General features: G+C 36.1%; 1 protein-coding gene across 3 annotated transcripts in view; it reads right to left on the reverse strand.

Moving 5' to 3' along the window:
* The window catches only part of NRK (Nik related kinase), a 138,223-nt gene that overhangs the window by 43,528 nt on the left and 67,424 nt on the right, over positions 1 to 27,271 (reverse strand). For all 3 annotated transcript variants that reach the window (XM_012451660.3, XM_012451659.3, XM_064362032.1), the window contains exons 5-14: positions 26,066 to 26,191; positions 20,555 to 20,665; positions 19,007 to 19,097; positions 15,811 to 15,941; positions 13,853 to 13,907; positions 9,024 to 9,102; positions 7,793 to 7,968; positions 6,078 to 6,141; positions 4,499 to 5,654; positions 1,674 to 1,781 (exon numbers count right to left, since the gene is read on the reverse strand). In XM_012451660.3, the coding sequence (XP_012307083.2) occupies positions 1,674 to 1,781; positions 4,499 to 5,654; positions 6,078 to 6,141; positions 7,793 to 7,968; positions 9,024 to 9,102; positions 13,853 to 13,907; positions 15,811 to 15,941; positions 19,007 to 19,097; positions 20,555 to 20,665; positions 26,066 to 26,191 (2,097 nt within the window). The remainder of the gene's footprint in view (positions 1 to 1,673; positions 1,782 to 4,498; positions 5,655 to 6,077; positions 6,142 to 7,792; positions 7,969 to 9,023; positions 9,103 to 13,852; positions 13,908 to 15,810; positions 15,942 to 19,006; positions 19,098 to 20,554; positions 20,666 to 26,065; positions 26,192 to 27,271) is intronic.

Consider the following 27,271-nt stretch of genomic DNA (forward strand, 5'->3'; position numbering starts at 1 on the left):
ACATAGCTCATTACATTTCCTGCTTAAGTCATGCTTAAGGTAATAATTATTACCTGAGAGTATGAGTAAAGTCATTTAATAAGGCAAATAAAAAGACATATTGCCTCTTTTAATTAAATAATACAATCTGGCTTATGTTCCTTCTGCCAGTGGTTAGTATTTATAAAACAATACTCTTTGTTATTTACTTCAGAGGACTGTTAGTATTAGGGGGATTGTGTTTAAACAGGAGAATTGTTTACAAAAGACTTCATAGTAGACTCCTGTGAAACATCTTGTGCTGAGTAGGAGCAACAAGGCTCCTGACCTACCATCAATAAGGCAAGAGTTTGAGTTCTTCAGGCACTCATCTAATCTACTTGATTGTTCAAAAAAATCTACAAAAACATAGTTTTAGATGGCTGAATGTTAGGAACACTGGCTGTGATAATGATGTTATCTTGTCTAGACAAGAAAATCTACAACTCTGGCCTCTCCAATATATGTACTAAATAGGATTCTATTAATATAGTTATGAAAACAGAAGTCAAGTGGACACTAGGACTAACTTAATTATTCTTATAATTGTAAAAACAAAAAACAAAACAAAACAAAAACCACAGATTAAATGACCCAGACTCTGTCACAAACTACATCCCCGACCAGAGAAAATCAAGGAAAAATATTTGTGTGATTGTGTTACAAACTGAAACTACCAGCATTTTTCATGTACAATATTTTTGCTTAAAGAAAGACTGACAAACTATGATTATTCAGACTACGGGTATTTGGTACACATTTTATTTTTAATGAATAAAGTAAGCCTGTCAATTTAAAGGGAAAAACTGATGCTATAATTTAGCAATGATAAAATTTGAGCTTGCAAAGGAAAATTAGAATTTTCAAACATATCTGCCACAAAGCACTTGACAACTTAATATTCAATAATTTTTATGATGAACTTGATGGTGATATTAACAAATGCTGTTCTTTGATCTTGTATAATGAAACATGTAAATGTCTGGGAAGATCTACATACAAAGTGAACCAATATATTCCAACTGACCAATGCATGAAGTCAAAAATCATGCATCAGCAAAACATTTATTCACAGCATAAGATAGACCAATGGGTTTTATTATTAACTGAATATACAAAATTTCATTGATATGGTTTCAGATTCCACTTCTCTAGTTTTGGTATATTATTAAATAATTTACTCAATTATCTAAACAATCTATGAAAATTCTCCCTCTCCAACTACCTATATGTGAGAAGCCAGCTTTTATTCATATACTTCAACCAAAACAACATATGGGAACAGATTGAAGACGTGGAGACTCCAGCTGTTTTTCATTAAGCAAGAAAGATTTAAGAGACATACAAAAATGTAAAACAATGTCATTCTCTAAAATTTTGTTTTGGAAAAGTACAGGTTTTTTTTTTTTTCATTAAAAATTTGTTTCTTATGTTAACATGTAATAGTTTCATTACTTTTAAATGAATTAATATTTTTAATGTTTTTCAGTTTTAACTTAATAAGTTAAATATCAAATGACACAATCCATGTAATAAACTAAGCTTTTTGAGATCCTCAATGTTTAAGAGTATAAAGTGACATTGAGATCAAAATTTTAAGAACCACTGTTCTGCGTTCTTACTAATGTCACAGCAACTCATATTGAAAAATTTACCTCAATTATTTTAGGATTTGAAATGCATGGCTGCAATGGTTCTATTTGAACTTCAGCCTGAATCGAATGAAAGACTTCATCATTGTCTGATGATTCATCTTCGTTGTCCTTTGAAACAAAAAGGAAAGTAACTATTTTAATTGTCAAAATGCAAGTGATAGAACAACTTCATCATCTTAATACATAATTTAAAAGAATAATATCCAAATAATAAAAATGATTTAAATCAGTAGTTTTTAATAGTGTTTAGTTCTGGATCCCTTTCAGAATCTGAGAAATGCTATAGATTGTCCACAGAAAACTGCATATCGACAAACATATTACATATATTTTCTGATGGATTGCTGACCTCCTGAAGTTCATCTACAGGGTCCAGGTTAAGAATCTTTGGCTTAAACCTTGATTAACTCATAATACCGAACTAACTGTCACATTTAGCAAGCTATTATAACTTCAAAGTTTGGTCTTCCTGAGCAATGCAAGATTTGTTATACAGTGGTGCAAATATTTCTCCCTAATTGAGCTCTAGGAGTTTAGGAAACTGTTTTCCCCTTTAATCCAATCAATATTCTCGCTTCAACTGAAAAATTAATAAAAATGCATTTTTTGTTTCCTGCTGATTACTTGAAGCAGTCACCTATGTCTCTCAACTCTAATAAAATTTCAGGTATTTCAAAAGATCTGTGACTTTGACTATATTATCAACAACTTTTTTTGCCTTTATATTTTCTTCAGTGACCACATATAAAGATATAAATGTTTGTACAAGAGCCTAGAGTCATGAGATTTGTAACTATTATTTATTGACTTTTATAAATTTTAGAATGGCTTTCCACATACATGTTTAAAACAATAAATGACAAAAAGTGTGTGCCATGCTGGTAACACTGAACCTTACAGAGATCAATAAAAGACCTATTCATATATATAAAACCTATTAGATTTAATTGATTACTGGGGTTCATTGAGAATAATCACTAGCATTTTAGACGAGCTAGTTTTTACCAAATGTTGTAATTCTAGACTTAAACCTCTCCCTTTGCCATCTAGTTTCTTTCTCTTTATAGTTCGTCCTTTTTTTTCTCAGAGCTAGACATCCATTTTCCCTTTTAAGACTTGCTTCTCTTGCTGCTTCTACCTTTTCTCCTGTTAAACATGTCAACAAATTAGCATTTGTTTAATTGGCTCAATATGCACAAACCCAAAGAATTCCTTATCTAGATACTCAGATAAAATTCATTTGTAATTACTCCATCGATTATTATTAGGGAAATAGATGTGGATATCAGGGTTTAAGTTAGTATCATCACAATGATTCCTTTTACTCAAATATGGGCGGATTATTAGAAAACAACTCCTCCCCTAATCTTATCTAACCTCATTCATTTGTTATGAAGCCCATAACTCTTCATTATCAGTTTGGAATCTACAAGATTAAATTCAATAACTCCAGTAAAATCATATCCACTTTATATTAAAGAATTTTTGAAATAATTACATTTTAGTGACTGTTCCTAGATAAAATGTAGTTTAACATACTGTATTCCACATTTCAAAATGGTACAGATGAAACTACCACTATTAACTTATAAAATTAATCACAGAAGAAGAGACAGGGAGAAACAAAAATATACCAAGCTTGCAGCACGTTTAGCATTACCCTTTAGGCCAGCTTGCTCTCTGGCCTCCTTCTTCAATAGGTGTTTTTGGCCTATTTTCCTAGAATTATGTAGACCTTGTTGCAACATCATCGTTCCCCTTAACTGCTCTGTAGATAACAACTCGAACATTATGAAATGCTGTTTTCCCTTTGAGATATTTTTTCAGGTCTTTCATACCAGTGAAACTACTGTCAATCACCTGGTCTGAAGGACCCCACTGACGTCAACTGGCCAGAAGGACCCCACAAGAAGCTGCCTCACCAAAAAATGCAGTTTCTACATCCTGATGATTTCAAGGACCATCAACCTTGCCCTGACCAATCAACAACTCCAATTATCCAGCACCTCACCCTCTACAATCCTCTTAAAAACCCCAGCCCAGAACTGCTCCAAAAGATGGATTTGAGGGTCTCCTCCCCACCTCCTAAGTCCATGCCCTGCTGATCATTAAACTTTTCCTCAGCTGCATCGCTGCTATATGTGTAATTGGTCTGTTACTATGCAGTGGACATATGAACCTGTTGGTCTTATAACACAGAGAACAATTTGTAAATTGTTTCATGCTCTGTGAGGCCACATAGTTGATTTATTATGTAAAATTGGCAGCACATTAGTGAAACAAGTCATAAATATGGTAACCATATACAAAATATTTTGGAAACTGCTTTGCCTTCTCATTTTAAACTTGATTTAAACCTCCTGTAGTACTATGCACTCAAATAGTATAGTTCAGCATTCTATTGGAAAAAATAATAAAATAACTTAAAGGTTAGAGTAATAAAACCAAATTTTGTTTTGTGCTTATTTTTTAATGAGTTATCTTTGAAATTTTAAATTATGAAAGTAATTTTTAAAGATCCAAAGTAGTAATTTTAAATGTGCATTTGTTGACCCTTGATTGGTTAAAGGAACAGATAGAAAATTAATGATTAAAGCTATATTTCAGTAGAGATACTGAAAAATATTTTTTCTCATAATTAGCCACAAGTATCTAGGAATTTCAAGAAAATTTATTTGAAGTACAAATTATTTAGTATATTTTCCGTGAACATAATGAATATTTATTTCATTTGGGTTTTTTTTTTTTGAGAAAAAATCATCAGCATGAGCTATCACATTTTCTCTTCATTTCTGACTCAGAGTAAAAATATCAAAAACTCTTACTTTATCAACTTGTCTCAATTCTTCCTCGTGCTGATTAAAGACATCTTCCCATCTGTGCTGGCGCCTTTGCCTGCGGGCTTCTAAATCTGAGAGCTCAAGCTCTTCAGGTCTCCTTGATGACTTTGCCCTGAATCTCTTTGGTGATAGTTTTTTTGCCAGTGCTTGCCTCAGACTAGAAACTTTGGATTTTTTCTTCCATGCCTGTTCTGGTTGTGAATAAAACCTATTTAATGACAGATTTTCCATCAGGGTTTGCAAAGGACCAAGTGGCTTTGAGTTATTTGAGTTTGGTGCTCGAAGCAAGTCTCTTGAGAGTCCCTCTATCAGTGCTTGAACTGAGTCAGTTGCCTGTGGGGTTTCTAGTGTCCAAGCCTGTGCCTGAGGCAATCCTTCAGTTTGCCCCTCTACTGGAATGAGCACCTGAGTATCCAAATGTAGTGGCAACAGCACATGGTGATTCTGTGATAGCAGGGGCAGGAATAACTGGGCATGTACTCGTAATGACTCAGGTTCCTCTGCCTCAGCCTCTGCCTGTGCAGGGTCAGCAGCCTGTTCCTGTACCTCTGGCTGTTCAGGTGCCTGGTTCTGCTCCAGCTCTTGTTCAGGTACCTGGTTGTGCCTCTGCTGTTGTTCAGGGGCCTGGCCCTGCCTTTGTTGTTCAGGTACCTGATCGTGCCCCTGAAATTCCTCTGGTACCTGGTCCAGATCTTGTGGTTCTGATGCCTTGGTCTGAGTCTGCTGCTTTTTGGGTACCTGGGCCTGTACCTGTAGAAGCCTAGGTGTCCTACCCTGTGCCTGTAATGGCATGAGCACCCGGGCTGCCCTCTGTAGTCGTGGAGGTGCCTTAATCTGCATTTGTAGAGGTCTAGAGACCTTAGACTTCACCTGAACCTGTAGTGGCATAAACACCCGAGCTGCCCTTTGTAGTCGTAGAGATGCCTGAGCCTGCCCCATTAGAGGCCTGGGTGCACTGTCCAGAGCCTGCAGTGGCATGAATACCCTGGCTGCTCCCTGTAGCTGCTGAAGTGCCTGGACCTGTGGTTCTTCTCGATCTGGTAGCCACCTTGGCTGAGAGGGTTCTCCATGCAGGACTCTAAGTGGTCTGCATCTGCTGCTGGTTGGCAGTCTCAGAAGCTCATGAGTGCAAGAGGGTCTTCTAAAATAAACACACAAATGATGGGCATACAATTAGAATTTTTAGTGGAATGGAGCCATTCAGGGGCATTGTTTTTACTTTACAAGATGGAAATTTTCTGCAATGAAGATACCTTCAGTAAATCTTTCTGAAATCATTCCCCTAATATCTGAAATATTCTGAAGGTAACATTTGTATTACTAATGTATTCAATTATTAATGAAATCTGATATCTACTTGATCATTCACTTGCCAGATATTCAGGAGTCTTTGGGTAATAATAAAATATTCTCTTTACATTTTCACTTAATATCTCTTAAAAACAGAGATTTGTTATTTGTTGTATCAGAGAGAATTCTTTCTGAATCAAAGGCAACAGTATGGAATCAACCGCCTTACATAAATTTCTATCATCAAATTATATATGCACTTTGTGGAACCCACCTGAATCTTCTCATGGTGTACTGTTCCTTAATAGCTTCTTTTCTTTCAAAGATCAAAGGTATTCCTTTTTTTAAGAAACAGAAAAACATAATGCATAAACAGTCAGCATATAAGCGTGTTATCCACTTTATTCACATTGTTCTCTCTACTTCTCAGGACATGGAGTGAATTCAAGGGCAAGAAGGTAGCCCTTCAAACACACTTGGTTTGTGATATAGACAATATTCTAATTTCTAGGCCCATTTTAAAGCACAGTATAGCTATTGCATGCAGATTAATTTCTCTGAACAGAGAAAAGAAAATTTAGCTATCTGATTTCTGCAATTCTAAAGAGAAAGAAGAGAGAATGGGACAAAGGGAGAATGAGACAAGAGAAACTCTAGATAGTGGTGAGCATCGCTTACAGCTGTGAGCTCTAGATGTAAGGACTTTATGGCTTGAGTTGATATTTAATCTTTTCAATGAGAAGGCAAATTCTTAATTCTGTGTTTTACACTAAACACACTGAAAAAAATTCAGCTTCTTTCCTAACAGCTGTGCCATTACTACTGAAATATGGAAACTTACAAACAAAAGAGTTTTCTTTTGAATTTCCTATATTAAAATGTTTAGGGCAACTATATTTATATATTTAGTGTAACTTTCATATAAATGGAACTTTTCCTGCAGGTAAAATTTTGGAAATTTTGCAGCTCTGGAAATCAGCAAATTACCAAGTAGATGTGCGGTTTTCCTGCAGCCATTCGAAACTGGCTGGTGGTCTGTGACACTGGTTTGATAACTTTATTACCATAGGTAAATAAATTAATTGTTGCTACTCCTTATCTCAAAACAGGATACATGTACAGATGTAACAAGCCCCACTGCAATCAATCCCAAGCTGATCTGAGGATGCCTGCTTTTTCAAGTTTTCCCTTCTACATTCCATTGTTACTCTCAACTCTGCCTATGGTCCCCAAAATCAAATGTGAAATATGTAACATAACATATAAAATTAGAACTTCCCAAGTGGCTCCTTTTGGACTTGGTGAAAATCCATCCTGCCATTTTTATTTTAATTTTTGGGGGGCAGGGTCTTTCTCTGTCACCCAGGCTGGAGTGCAGTGGCATAATCTAGGGTCACTGCAAAATCCTGCCATTTTAAATAGGAGTTCACTTTTATTAATAGACAGAAGTTTATGTTTATTTGTATAAATTAGTTCCTTTAATTACATCTTATATTTGGAGTTTAGTACATAAAATGAGCTTTATATGGTACACAAATACTACTTCAAAATTAGTGGTCAATAAATGGTTAATTACAAATCCATTTATCTCTTGTCAACATGCCAGCTGAAAAAAAAAAAAACAGTAACATATACAGTTTGTTACCTTTTATCTTTCATTTATTTTAGTTACTTAAAGTTGGCATATCACAAAATTTTACTGGAGGTTTTCAAGGTCTCTATAAATATGAATATTTTCCAGGTGTAACTGGTAAGAATTAGTGACTATACACAAAGGCACACAAACACACATACACACACATACACTCAGGCAAGAGTTAATGAATTAAATAATAGCACATGGTATATTCTTGGAAAAATTAAATATCGAAGGCCTCAGAAGTTTTACTTTCAATCTAATTTTTAAACAAATATTATTTTTTCCTGGAAACAATACATGAACAAACTCTGAATATTCATTTCAGTAAAATAAAACGTCATAGATTCTACCTTTTTTCTGTCTTTTTTTAATGATTCCAGTAAGATGCCTCGTTAATGACTCAACGACATGTCGTTCATTTTTTATATCCTGAACAAATGGGTGATGAAGCATGTTTGCAGAAGTAGGACGAAACAGAAAATTTTTTACCATACACTTTTCCATGAAATTTTGGAACTTACGGGACCTAAAAGAAATGAGTCCAAGAGAAAAAAAAAGTGTTCTCAGGCCTGCCAGACCTCTTCCCACCACCACCCACATGCCTCTCTGAAAATCACATTTAGAGAGAGTTGCCTTTAAGTATCATTGTCTTTGCAATTGCCAAATATCCTGCAGTTTGGCAACATACATTATACAGTGAGCCCATTTAGACCTCAGAAAAAGAAGCAAAAGTCAATAGCATCTACCATCTAAATTACAGTAGAAATTTCAATGAGTTAACTGTATGTACCTGGTAAAATCTCAAGTGCAAATATGATGATTAAATGGATAATGTGATACATGCAGTCTGCAAGACTAGATTCATCATCCCACAGCACTCGTACTCTGTATTTTTCATTTGACTATATGCAGTTTTAACTAAAGAAGAATAAATATAATGATCCAAAAAGAGGGTGTTAAAAGTGCCAGGACTAACTAATCTTGAAAAACGACTCGTAAAAATAGATGTGGCCATAAAGACTGAATCCATGGAAAGGATTAAATTGAATTACAATGCAGAATGTTAGCAATCAAATAACAGTCACCACTTCTACCAGGGAAAGCAATAGCAACTAATATACACAAGAGCTTCAGGTACAAGATCAACAAGCTTTAGAGAGAAGAATTCCCAAGTTTAGCTGGCATGTAGTATCCTGGGAGAACAAGTCTAATGCTCTAGGTCTGTGTATGTTTAGTTTAAATGACTAATTAACAGGGCTGCATATAACTGACTGCCTATGTAAGCACCACAAATAGTTGCATTAGTTCATTCCATTACTGTGGAAACAACTGAACACGCCCATTAATGACAGTAGAATAATAGCATCAGAAAATACTACAGAGAATATTACTTATTTATACTTGGCTAGCTACTTCTTAATGAAAACTGGTCATTTAAACCTCTCAGTTAAGATATTAGATTTTAGAAAATATTGTCCAACAAGGATGGTGGAGCAGGAGTGACCAAATGAGTTAAAACTTCTTTGCTAACATAAAAATGTCAAGTCAATGTATTTAGGAGATTAAGGTATTCATCTTTACCATCCACTGGATTTGACTGTGGGTGCAGATTCCCGCAAAATAACGAAGAGAGCTTCCAAGGGTTGAAGGTTACACAGAGCTGCAAAGGGATATAGATAAATTTACAAAAATGGGAAGGATAATTAAAGAGCACACTCCTCATTCCAGAGGGATTTCTCAGTAATCTTTCACATATAATGTTTAGTAGCCACAAAGGGACGAATAAATACAAAAGAATGTATTTAGAAAGAAAAGGAAAAGCTTGTTTTAACACAATTTTGCAATATATAAGATTCTCAAGTTTCACTATCACCAGGTAGTATAAATTAATAATAAACTAGAAAACATATTTGAAATGTATAGTTGATAATTTATATCTAGAAAAGCTAACTGAAAGTGAAACAAGCACACTTCTGTAATTTTGTATTGCAGGTGTTTAGTTATAAAATTGGGATATGTAATTATAGACTGAAAAAGTCAACCAGACTACTACTTAAGTACAATAATATATAAATAACAATGGTTTAGCAGTCTTGAAAGCTGAGAAGAATCTGTTTTGGAAGCTGAGAGTTCTAGAAAAAAAGATAGGTATAGTGCAACTGTTAAGAATACACCACCTAGAGTAAGATCATTTGGGTTCAAATCTAGCTTTACCTTTGTGACTTTCGGCAAATTACTTAACCTATCTGTATCTTGTGTTCTTTTCATCTGAAAAACAGGAAATGTAGCAGGAGGAATCCCTTCAAAGAATTGCTGTGAGGATTAATTAGAAACTTACAAGTAAAAGTGTCTTTACCTCATAAATATATACACCAACTAAATACCCACAAAGATTTTTTAAATAATTTTTTAAATCCCCCCAAAAGTATCTGACACGTAGTAGATGCTAAATAAATATCAGCTATTGACATTATAATAAAGATTTTAACCCTACAGCACTTTGAGACTGTGCCAAATTACTGGACCTTTCATTCTCTCTTTCATACACACAGGTATAAAAAGAAAAGCCTATTCCAATATGTGCTATATAAATTAATTACCTCATTGGTTTGGGAATTTTGTTTTTTTCTATAAGTGTTTAAATATGTCTCACTTTACTTATTTCCTCTTTGGGAATTTTGATTTTTTCTATAAGTGTTTAAATATGTCTCACTTTACCTATTTCCTCTTGTGTTGTGATTAAAGAAAATTGGCAGTGCAAAACATCCCCAATCGAGAACCATAGTGTCAATTTCATCTAACATTACAAGTGTGTCATTGTTGTGAGAATAACTTGATATTAATGACTCTTGATAGAGCAATCCTTTCTCTCCCAAAATGCATCCTCAGATGCAAACTCAAAGTGACAAACTGGCCTCTCATAGTAGTAGACAAGAACTCCACAGGGTGATTTTACTAGGGCTATACAAAGGGAATTGTTTAAAGGTCAAGCTTTGTTTTCAATTACACGGATATAAATTAATAGAAGGTGCATTTTTATAATTGAAGGCAGAATAAGCTCCAAGAACAAAAGATCAGGATCATATTTAACTCTTTTAATTCTTTTACTGTGTCCAATCAGTCTCCAGGTTCTGTCCTTTAAACATATTGTAAGTGAGTTTGTACAATATCAAACAGTGGCCATTTATTAACGTCTGAGCAACAGTAAGTCCACTGACAACATCTTCAGGGGTCAAGAGCTAGGACACAGACTAGGTAAGTTTTCTTTAAAGGAAAAGTTCACAAAGGAATGGAGCATAGGGTGCGTACAAGAGCTATGTCAACAGAAGCTGTTTATGGTTTCTTATATAGTCTAATTTTAGAAATGTCAGTAACTGCCCCCTCCAACCCATATCTCATAACACTATCTAAATGTTCATCATTAGAGGCTCATTTCTTGAACTCCTAACCTCAGCTGATCCACCCTCCTTGACCTCCAAAGTGCTTGGATTACAGGTGTGAGCCGCCACGCCCAGCCTTAGAGGCTCATTTCTTTGAAACAGCAAGCCTTCCTTAAAAATCACATTATCTTTTGAAGGGTAGGACACATATTTAACTGAGCTTAGTTTGAATTCGGTTAAATAATGTGGTTTATTCTTAACATATGTTGAGATCTGAGGGAATCTTCTGAATATTGAAGGAATAGGCCTCTCGATGGGACAGGGGTAGATTTGAGCCACAATGCATTCAGGTAAAGGTTGACATGGGGTGTGAGAGAGTGACACTACAAGGAATAGAAGTAGGACTATAAAGAAACATCATTGACAATATTTAAAATGATCTACAATATCAAGGAGAATGCAAAAATAGGGGAAAACATGGCCCAGTTTAAGGCAAGTTGACTGGTGTACAGCTTTGCCAAGAAAGGGGAGTCAGGGTGAACTGTTGATCCTATCCTGCTTCTCCTCCAGGAACAGATTATCTTTTCTATAAAGGATGGAGACTAAAAACCACATCTATTCAAAATTAGCCTATGATACTCTGATGTTTGGATGGTTACTAGAAATGTTCTGGCCTTGGTTTAAAGGTCCCCATATTGTTTGAATTCCTACCCAGAACCTAGGGACTGAAGGAGGTCCTGGTTTGCAAAAGTACAGTTCTCTACTTCTAGAGACCCTACAACAGTGGTCCCCAAACTTTTTGGCACCAGGGACCAGTTTCGTGGAAGACAGTTTTTCCATGGACCTAGGGTTAGGGGGTTGGTTTGGGGATGAAACTGTTACACCTCAGTACAGCAGACATGAGTTAGATTTTGATAAGAAACGTACCACCTAGATCCCTTGCATCCTCAGTTCACAATAGGGTTCCCACTCCTAGGAGAATCTAATGCTGTTGCTGATCTGACAGGAGGCAGAGCTCAGGTGGTAATGTTTGCTTACTTGCTCGCCACTCACCTCCTGCGGTATGGCCCAGGGGTTGGGGGCCCATGCCCTATGGCATCCTATCAGGGAGAAGTTATTCTTTCTCTCTCTTTACTTCTCTGGAAAAGATTCACCAAAGGAAAACAATTTTGTTATCTGGACCTCAAAAGATATTATCAGATAATTGTCACTTTGGAAGGCCATCCCTTCTGAGATAATAATGATCATAACCTGGAGGATTTGTGCAGTTAAACAGGTGACAATTATTTCCACACAAAATTAATATTCCAGGCAATAAAGAACACCAGTGAAGGAGAAATGTTTTAGTAGGGAGGCCATTTAGAGATGCTCTTGACCAAAGTTGTAGTATTCAAATTACTGAACCAGGCAGGCCAGCCCTTTTTTCTCTCTTTGTGAATTCCAAATCTCCTGGTCCTCACTTATCTTTTGTAAGAAGCTTGCAATTTGTGTAAACTGCGCAAAATTCCTTCTCTGCACTCCTGTGAGTTTGCTCACCAATACTTTTTTCCCATAACTTAATATTTTGGAATGAAAAAAAAGTGAAACAAACAAAGGTGACTCAGGAAGTATAAACCGCAAAACATAGAAAGTTGGTTTTCTGCAAAGGCATGCTGAGAAGCATTCAGAAACAATGGGAAAAATATACATGCAGGCATGTATCCTAACCAAACCATGCATCAATACTAATATGAAATACCAGTTGCCGCTGCTCAATTTAACATAATCTATGTATGTTTCCCAAACAGAAATAATCAAGAGATGATGAGGAATAGTCCACATCCCCTCAGTACCATTTCAATTTTATATATGTGTCATATGTAATCTTTTTACATCTTAATATTTCCTATTATTAATTTTTTATTCACCCAACTAAGGTACTTTGCTGAATTGGGGCACTATAATAGAGGCAGAAGTAACATGATCTCCACAGGCGTCCTAGCTTTATCCCAGCCCCTCTTTGATATTCCAAGGGATAGCAGGAATTCTCAAAAATTATGTTACCATTATTTCTATTTCTTGAAATTCCTCTCATTGGCCATGAAACTAAATGCTAAGATATTTCAAACTCAAAAAGCTTGATGGGTGCACATTTTGCAGATAGAGCATACAAGAACATGGGAATCTATAGGATCTGCTTTGGAGAGGGGAAAGCAAAGTAATCCTCCCCACACCCCACAAGGCATTTTTTTTTTTTCACTTCTCATTCAGCAATACCAGAGATGCATTGTCATTTACACTTTTAGATTTTAGTTACTGAGGACAGCAAATATACTACGCTCTGGAGGCACACATTAGATAGTTATCCATCATTTACACCCAAGTTCATATTCCATTTTTACTTTCCTATCAGAAAACAGTGCCTTGAGAGAACAGGATGCTAACACGTCATTTAAATGATGGGGAGGTAGAGAAAACAAGATGACGTGGGCACTGAGGCAGCTGAAAGCAGTAAAAAGGGCACCAAAGGTAAGCTGGATTTACTCCAAAGGAAAAAAAAAACCTATGTTTACTTCCTGAAATTTCTGAAGATTAGCTCAATTTCAATGAAATGCTAGAGAATTTTCTTAACTATTACAGCCTGAGGCAGTAGCATTGTGTGACTGTAAATGTTCTGGAATCTAAATATTCCACCAGGAAATACAGACTGGAATGCCAACCAGAATCCTTATTCTGGTTGCTCAGGACTGTCAGGACCAAATACTACTGAGAATAAATTGAAACAACACTCAGTCAATCTAAAATAAGATATTGTAAGAAAGAAAAGCACAAGCTGATTTATATACCCATATGTAGCTATTCTTAAGAAAGCATTTGGTAATCACTGAAAAGGTCACCATTAGTAGTTTGGCACATAGTATGACACCTGTGTGGGCAGTGAAAGCTGAGTGGCACAAGTGGCAATCTCATCTTCTTCCACAGAGAGAGATTTGTACGATTTGTATGGTATATTTCCCTAATCTTTAACAAATATCAAACATTTTTACTCACGAGGAGCTCCTTCAGCCATTTCAATAGCAGTAATTCCCACAGACCACACATCACTCTGCAAAGAAAAACATGACAAACAAAAGTCACTTAAAAATAGGCAATTGGTAGTATTTAGAATCTCAAAACAATGTTTAGTTGGGGATGTGGATGCCAATGCCAGAGCCATTTTATGGGTTTCCTATAGTAAAGCTTCATTATAGAGTGACATTGTAAGAAGGCATAATCTGAGCTTGTGACCAGCCAGTACCTCACTACACAACAGGTTGATAGGGAATGGGGTCAAATGCAAGGAAAGTTCATCTTGGATGCATTGCTATTGTTGCCTTACCTGAAATACCAAAAGAAACTTGCCGTAAAGACATTTTATTACATAGACTCACCAGTTGTATCATCTTGGGCAAATGTTTTAACTCTCTGTACCTTAATCTCACTCTATGTAAAATAGAGATAATAATAGCAAACATTTAGATAGGACTGGTGTGTGTGTGTGTGTGTGTGTGTGTGTGTGTGTATTTCAGCAGTTCCTGGAATATACTAAACTAAGGCTAGAACTATAAAGAGTTTCTAGAAAATTATCTTGACTACAATTAACAGTTTAGTACTTTTTTTTTAGCGTGGAAAGGGCACAGGGCTAGAGATACACTGGATGGCTAAATGACTCCTAAACAGATTTGCTGAATTCTTTTTTTTTCTTTGTGACAGGGTCTCACTCTGTTACCCAGGCTGCAGTTTGGTGGCGTAATCTGGGCTCACTGCAACCTCTGTCTCCTGGGTTCATGCGATTCTCCTACCTCAGTCTCATGAGTTGCTGGGATTACGGATGCCCATCACCAGGCCTGGCTAATTTTTTTGTATTTTTAGTAAAGACAGGGTTTAGCTATGTTGGCCAGGTTGGCCTCAAACTCCTGACCTCAGGTGATCTGCGGCCTCGTAGGTTAACTGGATTCTTAGAATCCCAGTTTATAGATTTTTTAGCTTCAGTTGTGATAGTCTAAGCTTAAGATTTCCTTCAATTACATGGTGCTAAAAACTAAAAATAAATAACAAATACAGGCAAAAGTCCTTGGAAGACTGCAAAAAGTATGCAACTATAAAGCATTATTTTTTATAAAAAGCCACTTGAAGAACTTTGTGCTTCCATAGTCTTCATAGCTCCTAACAGAGCACTAAACATAATAGGCTCTCAGTAAATAATCATTTTGCAGATCACGCAGAGGGCACTTAAGGAAAGGGAAAAGAGATGAATCTCAATTAATCAACTTCAAGTATTGAGTCCTAGGTTCCACTGAGGGAGACCACAATTAATTGTTTGGATGACTTATGTGGGGAGTGAGTGAGATTTTTCCAGTCTATAGCAAATGGAGAGTTTTCTTTCCACATCAACTTTTTGAAATGTGTACATGTATGTATATTGTCCAAATTGCAGTTTCAGTGGAAATTTTAATAAATAGCAGGAATTGTTACTTAATTTGTCTATTCTACTGATTTTCTGTGGTTTTGGAGGTGAAACATGCCAAGGAATTTCTCCATTACCCTGAGTAATCAAATTATTTTTTTTGTCTTTTCTGGAGCTAAGTTACTGTGGGGATTAATAATTGGTTTTACATTTATTCATTTTTAAGTTTACAATGTCTTTTGCCCCTGGACATTAAATTTTTATATACATATAAATCCACATTATATAATATTTTTACCAATACGTTGCAAGCAACATAAACTACACATTCTGCCTCAAATACAGGTAATTCTCAATGGTATACTTTGTCCACATTCTTAGAAAATACTATTTTATGCATATAATCAAACCACTTACTGAAATAAAGGCTAGTATTTCCAACCAGCATGTAATGTAAAAGGAGGAGTTGCCTGCTTTTTATTTTTTGTTTTATCATTGCAAAAATGTTAATCAAAAATCCTTTCCAAATTTTAATTTCCACTGTCTGAATTCTCATACTCACCCTGTAATCATAGGAACGTCTGGGGTCCTCATCACAGTCAATCACCTCAGGTGCCATCCAGTATGGTGTCCCAATGAAGCTATTCCTTCTTCCGTTAGTTCTGCTCACCTGGGCACTCACTCCAAAATCAACTGCCAAAATCATTATATGTCAAAATAATCAATCAGAAAGAAAAAGCTCAATAAGTTATTTCTTTAACTTGGAAAGCTGATACAAAAGCCACAATGGATAACAGATTTTCATTCTAGCCTAGCAAACTTTACCATGAAGTCTACTCCAGGAATACTGGGAATAAGCTTTTGCTGCTATTTATGTTGGAATGAGACTCAGCAGTGCTATTATAAATCTACATTAGGTTTGGCTGAATGTTTACCATGAATATTAAAGATAAAGTTCTGTCGGGACACTCTGAACCTCCAAAGTGATAACATATGGAGTGTTTGGACCTGGCACCAAGCTGGAGGAAGACCAGAACTATAAGCAAGATCAAAGAAATCTGAAACCTATTAGCAGTTGATCAGGAAGCCTCACACATGATATTAGAAGGCTCTATCACACTTATAAAGAAAAATGAGGTTTCTGCTAGAATTTAGTTTAAATTCCTACACAGATCTTTTGAATCAGATGCAGGTATTTATTGTGGTATCTATATCTTAGCTTAGATTATAAAAGTTCAGTCTTCTATTCATCTGTGGGATACATTATAAGAAAATATTTGGTATGGTATCCTCAGAAACAGAAAAAAAAAAGGCTAAAGTGGACTGGGGTTATTTATTCCAGAAAAAATAAAACAGGGATGAAAAATGAAGTAGATTTTCTAATTTAGAATGGTTTCCAGGAATCCAGGGGATGTCGAGCAAAACTGACTAAAAGCAGCTTCAGGAATTTAGGGAAAGAGAAGAAAAATGAAAAAGAAAAACCTGAGTTCAAGGCAGTTTTAAAGGATCTAACAAGAACGACACCACCAAAAAAAAAAAAAAAAGTCCACAATATTTGTGAAGATATCATTGGGTGTTGTACAATGTTTTTATCTAGATTTTTTTTTAAATAAATAGGTTAAATAATAGCTCAGCATTCTCACTATCCCTGTGAGCTGGGATTAGGGGCCAAGAAATACCTATGAAGGCCATAAGTTTCTATATGGCATATATCCAGAGGACAAAATGAAAGGAGAAAAGACTAGAAGACTGATTAACAGAAAAAAGAAAAAAGACCGAGAGAAAGAGAACGAAAAGCCAAGATGAGATGAAACCTCAACAATGGCATAATTTAAACTTTCTTTCATGACCTTACAGGCTGGAATATGAAGTTTATTGAGCGATTGCAACTGCAATGTAATCATTTTTCCATCTCTTTCCCTTCTATCACTTGCTTTGGCTGTCATTAGGTTTGTTTTCTGCAACTTTCTCCTTATACTATGTTGCTTTAAAACAACTATAATCTAAAAAATTTAAAACAAATTGTACAAGACTTAAGTGTAAAATATGTGTGATTAAATTTTACAACGTGTTACTTAAAAATAATGATAGTCTGAGTCATCTAAAACAAATTGTACAGGGATTACATATAAAGTAAGTCTTATTAAACTCTAATCCAGCAGTAGAAGTTCTCTCCTTCAGAGAAAGGACATGAACTTTAGTGCACGGACATTGTAACAGATATTTCAGTGGCTTTTCTTTCACGTACAATTTCTCTTTTGTGTCGCAAATGTTTGCCTTGGCCAGCAACTTGACACAAGTATATGAGAGTGTTGCTCTATATGCAAACAGTGTTTAGCCTTGTGATAAACTACCTGTCCTGCATATTTAAATGTGAAATATGTATGCTCTTCATGTATTTTTTATATTTTTATTATTTATTCATTTATTATTTAGAGACAAGTTCTGTCTCTGCTACCCAGGCTGGAGTGCAGTGGCACAATCATAGTTTACTGCAATCTCAAAATCCTAGGCTCAAGTGATCCTCCTGCCTCAGTCTCTTGAGTATCTGGGACCTCAGGTGGACACCACCATGCACAACTAATTAAACATTTTTTTTTTAGAGGCAGGGTCTTGCTATGTTGCCCAGACTGGTCTTCAACTCCTGGTCTCAAGTCATCCTCATGCCTCAGCCTCCCAAAATGCTGGGATTATAAGTGTGAGCTACTGTACCTGGCCACTTCTCATATATTTTAAAATTGTGTTTCTAGCTTTGTAGCTTTTAGACAGACACCAAAGAAGTAGTACATTCTCTTAAAACTACTTTCACTTATTTCAAGGATAAACAATTACTACCTCATGTTTCTTCCGCAAGTGTTCAGTGAAAAATGTTTTCAATGAATAAACAAAATCTCTACTCTTCTTCTAAGTGTTTAGCAACAAAATGGGAAATATCTTAAGGTTATGTTCAGACACAGGTTTACAAAGTGTTGAAAAATAATGCAAGTGACTTACCTTCTGTATCAATGGGGTTATCTGCCACTACAATGTACTGACATGATTTTTATGGTATTATTCTGAAAACTATTGATATTTATTTTACACATTAAAGGATAAAATATATTGTCCCCTATGTGCTTAATGACAAAAGAATCAGAAAATATGTGTGGTTATTTTCAAATAAGTGATACCACTCTGAACTCAGGAATAGAAAGCTAGGTACTTCCAGCTTTTTTTGATTTATAATTCTGAATTTGACTTGGATATTGTTGGAGCATCAATTCTGATCAATATCATTTCTTGGTATATCTGAAAAAATCCAAAGCAATTCCTCCTTATATAATTAAAAATTATTTGATATTCTTGAGAAATTATGGCTCTGTCGTGTGAAAGAATTTTTTTATTTTTTTAAATTTCTGCTCATGACATCGAAATTTGCACATGGTAAATGCTCAATTCAGTTGTTTAAATAAATATAGTAGTTATTTCTAATACAGGGTAAAGCGATGATCAAAAAGTAGTAAATCCCCATTAAAATTCAAAAGTTGTTTTATCTACATGATTTCAAAGAAGTAGGTAGGTGCATTCTCTTTATTTTGCCCTGCCTCCTCTCCCAAACAAATTTTCAAATTTTGACTGGTTTTGCAAGCAGGGAAAACCCAGCTCAAATTAGTAGAGGATATTGGCAGGAACATGAGGAAAAGCATAGTTATCTTATCTTAACGGAGTTTTTTCCATTAAGATGTTTGGAACTTAAAATACTATAAGAATAAACTTACCCAGTTTTACTTCAGCATTATGAGTCAGCAGCACATTCTGACCTTTGATGTCCCGGTGAATTACTCGGTATGCGTGAAGGTGAGCTAACCCCTGTATATATTTTTTAAAAAGCCACATCAGTATATATTTATCTCTTTCCAGTACAGTTCTAGTGTTTTTGGGAAAACTTTTGATAAGAGAAAGAGCTTAATTCTGATGTTTCAAACACAGTTCTTTCTTTAGACTGGAATTACTACAACCCGTCCCTAGAAATATGACTTTTGACTATAAGGAAAGGAAAATAAATCAGGACACCCACGAAAGAAAAAGAACATCAAAATAAATGTTTGTATACAGTGGGCCACTTTACCTTCGTTTCTAGCCTCTGTATTTCCAACTAACCTAAGAGTAAAGACCTGGACATCTTAAATATCATAGCTCAGCTATTGTTTTGCTCTATTCCCTATCCAACCATTTGTTTAGTCCAAAATATTTTCTAGTCAGCCTTGTAGGCTGATAATTTAGGGTAATGTGGAAATTCATTTTAAACCATTTGTAATCTGTGTTGGCTTAACACTTTGGCTCTAGCCCATTCACCACTAAAATTTACCCGTGACCTGGCTAACCCATGACATGGTATGCAATGTTAGGCTGTAGTGAGATTGCCCCAACCACTAACTGGAGATTCATAATAAAGTAACAGTAAAACTGCTAACGTTTATTGAGCCGTTACTCTTTGCTAAGGGTTGTACTAAGTGCTTTACATGGAGTGAATTACTAATTCCTCACAGAAACCCTTTGCAGAAGTTGTTAAAATCACCCTCATAATATAGATGAGGAAAGTGAGCCTTGGAAAAATTAAGTAACTGATTCAAAGTTACAAAACTTATACGTGGTAAACTAAATGTAAGCTCAGTCCAGAGTTTGAACTCTCAACCATTTACACTACCATCACAAGTGAATCCAACCAAAATGATAGGAAGGACATTCTAACATTGTATGAATGGTACTGTTCAACTCTGTTAATATCCTTCTTGGATGACTTTGAGAACTTTAGTCACAAAAGATGGAATCTGATAGATCAAGAAGATTGTTGCTCTCATCAAATTGGGTGTGGAAAATAAAGACATTTAAAATAGAAGCAGTAATCAAAGAAAATGTCTGTTTGCCAAAAGACTGCAGATGGTTTGAGGCCATTCCATACAATACTGACTTCTTCTGTCTCACCTTCATCTTAATCTATAGAATTCTAAAATAATAATAACATAATAAATAATCCAAGTGGTTATTTCTACGATCCATTGAATGTAGTAGTCAGAATCTGACAGAGGTATAAAAGGCCATGATTTCAAAGGAGCTGGTTACCCAGCTGTGGACTACTTTAAAATTTAAGGGGATCAGCTGCAAATCTGCTTTCCCAAAAGCTTTTTGGCTTTTTTAGATATCGTGACGCATAGGTTATATTTCAAATACCTAAACTATCTGATGTGAGCAGGTATAAGGTGCATTATATATATTACTCCCAGGTTCTTAAAATATCAGAAGAGAATGACTATATTAAGACTCACTTGAAGGATTTCTCGGCAGATATAAGCAATCCAATCTTCTTTTAAACTCTGATTTCTGGTCATTCGCACTACATCAGTGACTGAGCCTGCTGCACAGAACTCCATCACCATCTGCAGGAAAGCCAGCAAAGTATAAAAAATTAGTATGCAATTTTCTGAAAATATCTGGAGAGTTTTAGTCCATATGGCTTGTATCTATATGTAATGTTTAGAGATTAAGGCACTGCAAAGACGGCCTCAATTGTCTGGTGGTAGACTCCAAAAGCTAGCGAAATTAGAGAGTTGGAGTAAACCCAAAGTTTTGTAGAGGGAGAGAAGCCAGGTATTTCATTAGAGATATTTAACTGGGAGTTGGAGTTTGAGCTATGTCTTTAAGGATAGGTAGTGTTTGGATATGCTTAAAAGAAAAAGCATTCCGTTTACGGAAAACTAAATAAACACATGCTTTCAGAAAGAAGTTTGTGCAGGGAACAAACTTAAGTGACGACTAGAATGGGAATGAAAGAATGGTCAAGAAAACAGTTTGATTGGGGGTGAAGAAGCAAAATATGGAGGGTCTCAAAAGAGTTTACATTTCAACATTAAAACTAGGTTTGGTTTTTGTTGTTTTGTTTTTTATTTTTGAATTTCAAACTATTTTCCCCAAGATACTGGCAAGCTACGACTCCAAGGGGGAATTTGTCAATTGCATTCCTATGGGATAATTTCTTCCAAATTGGATTACTGTTAAGGAAAACCTATTTTAAAGCTAATATCTTTGATAATATTTCATTAAGATTTTATTGTATTAATAAACTCCATTTCTCAGAAAGTTTATTTTTGACACATATAAAGTGAGGGCCCAACTAGTAGATTTTCTTCTAGGTAATATTAGTTAGAGGAAAGACCAATGTAGAAGAGAATATACCTATCGTAATTATCCCAGCAATCTTTTCCTTGAGTACAGGTTTATGCATTACTGCCCATGTCAAAAATACTTTATTAAAAGATCAAAATACCTCTTTTCTAAAACTTTATGCAAATTAATTATCACCATAGATGAATGGAAGCAAAAGGATAAATCCCAAATCGTGACGATTCAAAAAGTCTAACTTACTTCCTATGGAATATTAAGATCTTCTTTTCAGAAAACTACTCCCCTAATTTATAGTTATTCATCACTGATATTATTGCATGTCTTTCCCATGAGTACACTTTCACCAAAAACAAGAGGCAGCCAAACAAAACCAATACAGATAAGCCACAAAAAGTTGATTTTCACATGGAGAATTAAGCATTGACTACATTCAATGGGCACAACATGTACTCTGTGACAATGTGATAACTCCTCATTTTGAACCATGACAAACCAGAATTAAAGCCATTCAACTTAGGTAAACCCTTGAAGATCTTGCTTATATTATGCCAGTCAGAAGAGCTCAACTATAAAAGGAATGTGAGACATTCTCAATAATTTTCATGACTTTGTAAGCATGATGCCTGGTACATACACTTCTTTATTAATGGTCATTGTTAAGCTATTTACTTACTTTCTACTTGTTTGTCTGATGTATATAGGCAAAAATTTGTGAAATGTCCCACGAAAACTCTTACCTTCACAAGTAATTTACCAATTAAATGCTTATTCACCCTTCAGCTCTCAGTTCAAGATTTCATTCCTCAAGGAAGAGTTTCTCATTTCCCAACTTAACTAAGGTTTGTTTTTAACCCACAGAGAGCCATGATATTTCCCTTCTGACAAATTAAACATTTATATGTGTGATTATTTGATTGACACTGGTCTTTGCAAATAGATTGTAAGCACCAATGGGTCAGGAGCATGTCTATTCAGCTTACTATTTTATCCTCAGTATCTAGCACAACACCTGGCAAATAGTTTTCAATTGATATATGCTGAATGCCTGAATGAATTGAGTACTAATACATATCCAAAAAGGAGACTGCAAAAATTCTCACACTTCGCTATACTGTCAAGATGAAAAAAACTTGTAAGTGAAAATAGATGAAAAGACGAATGGTGTATGCCAAAAAAATTCCTCAGTAACTAAATGATGCAGCCATATTTACTAAAATCTTGACTGAAATTGTCAGAGAATAGAGGATGCATGTTAACTGTATATTTGAGAGATAACAGAGTTAAGCTGAAGGTCTTTAAATTTTGTGGTTCCCAGAGTGTAGTGATCAGCCCAGCAGCAGCAGTAGCAGTAGCATCACATATTGAACTTATTAGAAAGGACAATGTATTGGACCCACACTCCCAGATCTACTGAATCAGAAATTCTGTGAGTGATGCCAGCAATCTGTGTTTTATCAGGCTCTCCAGGAGATTCTGGTGCCTGACAAAGTTAGAGAACCAATGTTTCAATTCCACCCCTTGTTGAAAACCTTTCTATAATGTTCACTGTCCTGTTTTCTGAAATCCATTATTTAGAATGTAATAGAATATTTCCTTGTCACTTGAGGATACTGTACCACTTTAGTCATTATTTTGAAAAATATACTACTAACTTGGACTGGAAATGGAAATGTGGCAAGTATAGAGATTCAAGTATACACTAACACCACCTTATGTTCTAAATATTCTATTTTTAATAAAGACATCCTTGACCAAAGCTGATTTGCTTGAGATTTAACTATTTTTACCATAGTGGGGGGCATCAAAAATTCTGGTATCTATAGCTTAGGTAGCATAAGTTCCAGTTAGCTTCTACAAGTTATATCTTATTGATTTAGAATTTGTGACACTCCAGGCATAATGACTAAGAAAAGGATGTCAACTTACCATTTGGAAAATAGTTTCTTAGAAGTTATGTTTATCCATAAGTGCATATACTTTGCAAAAACTTAAAATGCACCCATATGCTCATGTTAAGTGCTAATTAGAATTAATCCTTATCCACTCATTACTTATTAGTTTATCAGGTAATTACCATAATAGCTACCATAGTAACTACATAAAATATTTGAAAATATTCATGTTAGATATTTCCAGTGTTCATTTGAGTCCTCCCTCATCCCACCAGTAAACCTCTTGTCAGGCACATAAGATATTTTCCCATATTTTATTACTCCTGTCTCCAGAAATCAGAGTTCGTTTTGCCCCATGATATGGATTGGCTGTTTCTCACCCAAATCTCATCTTGAATGGTAGCTCCCATAATTCCCATATGTCATGGGAGGGACATGGTGGGAGGTGATTGAATCATGGGGGCAGGTCTTTCCCTTGCTGTTCTAGTGATAGTGAATAAGCCTCATGAGATCTGAGATTAATGGTTTTATAAAGGGGAATACCCCTGCGCATGTAAGACATTACTTTGCTCCTACTTTGCTTTCCACCATGATTGTGAGGCCTCCCTAACCATATGGAATTGTGTCAAACCATTTCTCTTTATAAATTGCCCAGTCTCTGGTGTGTCTTTATGAGCAGCATGAGAACAGACTAACACAGTAAATTGGTATCAGTACAGTAAATTGGGGCACTACTGTAAAGATACCTGAAAATGTAGAAACAACTTAGAAACTGGGTAACAGGCAAACGTTGGAACAATTTGGAGGGCTCAGAAGAAGACAGGAAGATGTGGAAAAGTTTGCAACTTCCTAGAGACTTGTTGAATGACTTTGGCCAAAGTGCTGACAGTGATATGGACAATAAGGTCCAGGCTGAGGTGGTCACAGATGGAGATAAGGAATTTGTTGGAAACTGGAGCAAAGTTGATTCTTGTTATGTTTTAGCAAAGGGGTTGACAGCATTTTGCCCCTGCCCTAGAGATCTGTGGAAATTTGAACTTGAGAGAGATAATTTAGGGTATCTGGCAGAAGAAATCGCTAAGTGGCAAAGGGTTCAAGAGGAAGCAGAGCATAGAAGTTTCAAAAATTTGCAGCCTGGTGATGCAGTAGGAAAGAAAAACCCATTTTCTGAGGAGAAATTAGAGCCAGATGCAGAAATTTGCAAAAGTGAGAAGGAGCCAAATGTTAATCACCAAGACAATGGGGAAATGTCTCCAGAGCATGTCAGAGATCTTCACAGCAGGCCCTGCCAGCACAGCCTCGGAGGCCTAGGAGGAAAAAAAAAATGGTTTCATGGGCCAGGTCCTGGGCCCTCTTGCTATGTGCAGCCTAGAAATTGGCATCCTGTGTCCCATCCACTCCAGCCATGGCTAAAAGGGGCCAAGGTACAGCTCGGGCTATGGTTTCAGAGGGTGCAGGCCCCAAGGCTTGGCAGCTTCCACATGGTGTCAAGCCTACAGATGCACCGAAGTCAAGACTTGAGGTTTAGGAGCCTCTGCCTAGATTTCAGAAGATGTAGGGAAACTCCTGAATGTCCAGGCAGAAGTTTGCTGCAGGGGCTGGGTCCTCATCAAAAATTTCTGCTGGGGCAGTGCAGAAGGGAAATGTGGGGTTGGAGCCCCCACACAGAGTCACCACTGGGGCACTGCCTGGTGGAGTTGAGAGAAGAGGGTCACCATCCTCCAGAACCCAGAATGGTAGATCCATGAACAGCTTGCACCACGTGCCTGGAATAGCCACAGACACTCAATGTCAGCCCATGAAATCAGTCAGGAGGAAGGCTGTACCCTGCAAAGTCACAGGGACAGAGCTTCCCAAGACCATGGCAACCCACCTTTTATATCTGTGTGACCTGGATGTGAGATATGGAGTCAAAGGGGATCATTTTGGAGTTTAAGATTTGATTTCTCTGATGAATTTCAGACTTGCATGGGGCTTGTAGCCCCTTCGTTTTGGCCTATTTCTCCCATTTGGAGCAGGCATATTTACCCAATGCCTACACCCCCATTGTATCTAGGGTAACTAACATGCTTTTGATTTTACAGGTTCAGATGGAAGGGACTTGCCTTGTCTTAGATCAGAATTTGGACTGTAGACTTTTGAGTTAATACTGAAATGAGCTAACACTTTGGGGGACTGTTGGGAAGGCATCATTAGTTCTGAAATGTGAAGAGATGAGATTTGGGAGGGGCCAGGGATGAAATGATATGTTTTGGCACTGTGTCCCCACCCAAATCTCTTGAATTGTAGCTCCCATAATTCACACATGTCATGGGAGGGGCCCAGTGAGAGGTCATTGAATCTTGAGGGCAGGTCTTTCCATGTTGTTCTCATGACAGTGAATAAGTTCACAAGATCTGATAGTTTTATAATGGGGCATTTCCCTGAACATTCTCTCTTGCCTGCTGACATGCAAGACATGACTTTGCTCCTCCTTTGCCTTCTGCCATGATTGTGAGGCCTCTTCAGTCATGTGAAACTGTGAGTCAATTAAATTATCTTTCCATTATAAATTACCCAGTCTCAGATATGCTAATGACAAAAACCACGATTACTTTTGAACCAACCTAATAGCATTGTGAGAACAGATTCATACACCATCCTACGTTAACAGTTGTGTGCTAAGTTTTCCTGTAGATTCACAAAAGTGACAACTCATGAAAACATACATCCTTGGGTAAAACTCATTCTTACAGAATAAGAACAGTGTGATTAAAAACATACCCAAAGTTGGTGTCTCTGACCAGGGGGACTCAGCTTGAAAAATGCACCATAGAAGGACACAATATTTTTGTGGAAAGAGTACTTCCTCAGAAGGTTGAGTTCAGTCCTGAGATCCTCTTCCTCATCCTATGGAATAAGAATAGACAGCAAAGCTCCTAGGCTATGCAATCAATGACTATGTGCAATCAATGACTGTCAAGGAAGAAGAATCCTATGGTAACCAATTATGCCCAACAGCAATTTATAATAAACTCTCAACTAAAATTGTCAGTGAATGAAGATCCCTGGTTAACTTGGAATTTGGGGGAATAAAAAAGATAAACTGAAAATTTTTTAGTTCAGTGGTTCTCAAGGTATGGTCCCTGGACCAGCAGCACTGGCCACTGTATAAAGTTTTCACTGAGTAGAGTCATTATATTGTTGTCTGTTTTGCAACAGTTGTATTGAGATATAATTCACACACTATAAAATACACCCATTTAAAGGCAAATGCAATGGTTTTAGTATATTTATAAAGTTGTGCAATTATCACCATAATCAATTTTTGAACATTTTTATCACTCCAAAAGGAAACCCCATATCCTTTAGTTATCATCCCTCAATTCTGCCACACACACACACTCCAACTCTAAGAAATCACTAATCTACTTTATGTCTCAATATGTTTATCAATTCTGGACATTCTGTATAAATGAAATCACATCACATGGTCTTTCGTGAGAAGCTCTTTTCAAAGTTCATCCATATTGTAGCATGTAACAATATGTAATTGCTTTTCATCAAGTGAGGGACATTTGGGCTATTTCTACCATTTAGGTATTATGAATAATGCTTCTATAAAGAGTCACATCAAGTAACTCTATATTTAATGTTTTGATGAAATGAAAAACTATCTCTCACATTAACTTTTACCATTTTGCATTACCAAGAGCAATGTATGAGGGGGTTTCACTTTCTCTATACTATCACCAATACTGGTTATTTTCTGTTTTATTATTATAACCATTCTAGTGGGTGTGAATTGGTGTCTCATTGTGGTTTTAATGTGCATTTCCCTGATGACTGATGATGTTGAGCATGTTTTCACGTGCCTATTGCCCATTATATATGTGCTTTGAGAAATGTCTAACAAAAAATCATTTTTCCTTTTAAAAACTCGATTGTCTTTTTATCAGTGAATTATCAGAGTTCTTCATATATTTTAGA

The sequence above is a fragment of the Aotus nancymaae genome, unplaced genomic scaffold, assembly GCF_030222135.1.
Source record: "Aotus nancymaae isolate 86718 unplaced genomic scaffold, 86718_ANA_hifiasm-v0.15.2.pri h1tg000004l, whole genome shotgun sequence".
Lineage (NCBI taxonomy): Eukaryota > Metazoa > Chordata > Mammalia > Primates > Aotidae > Aotus > Aotus nancymaae.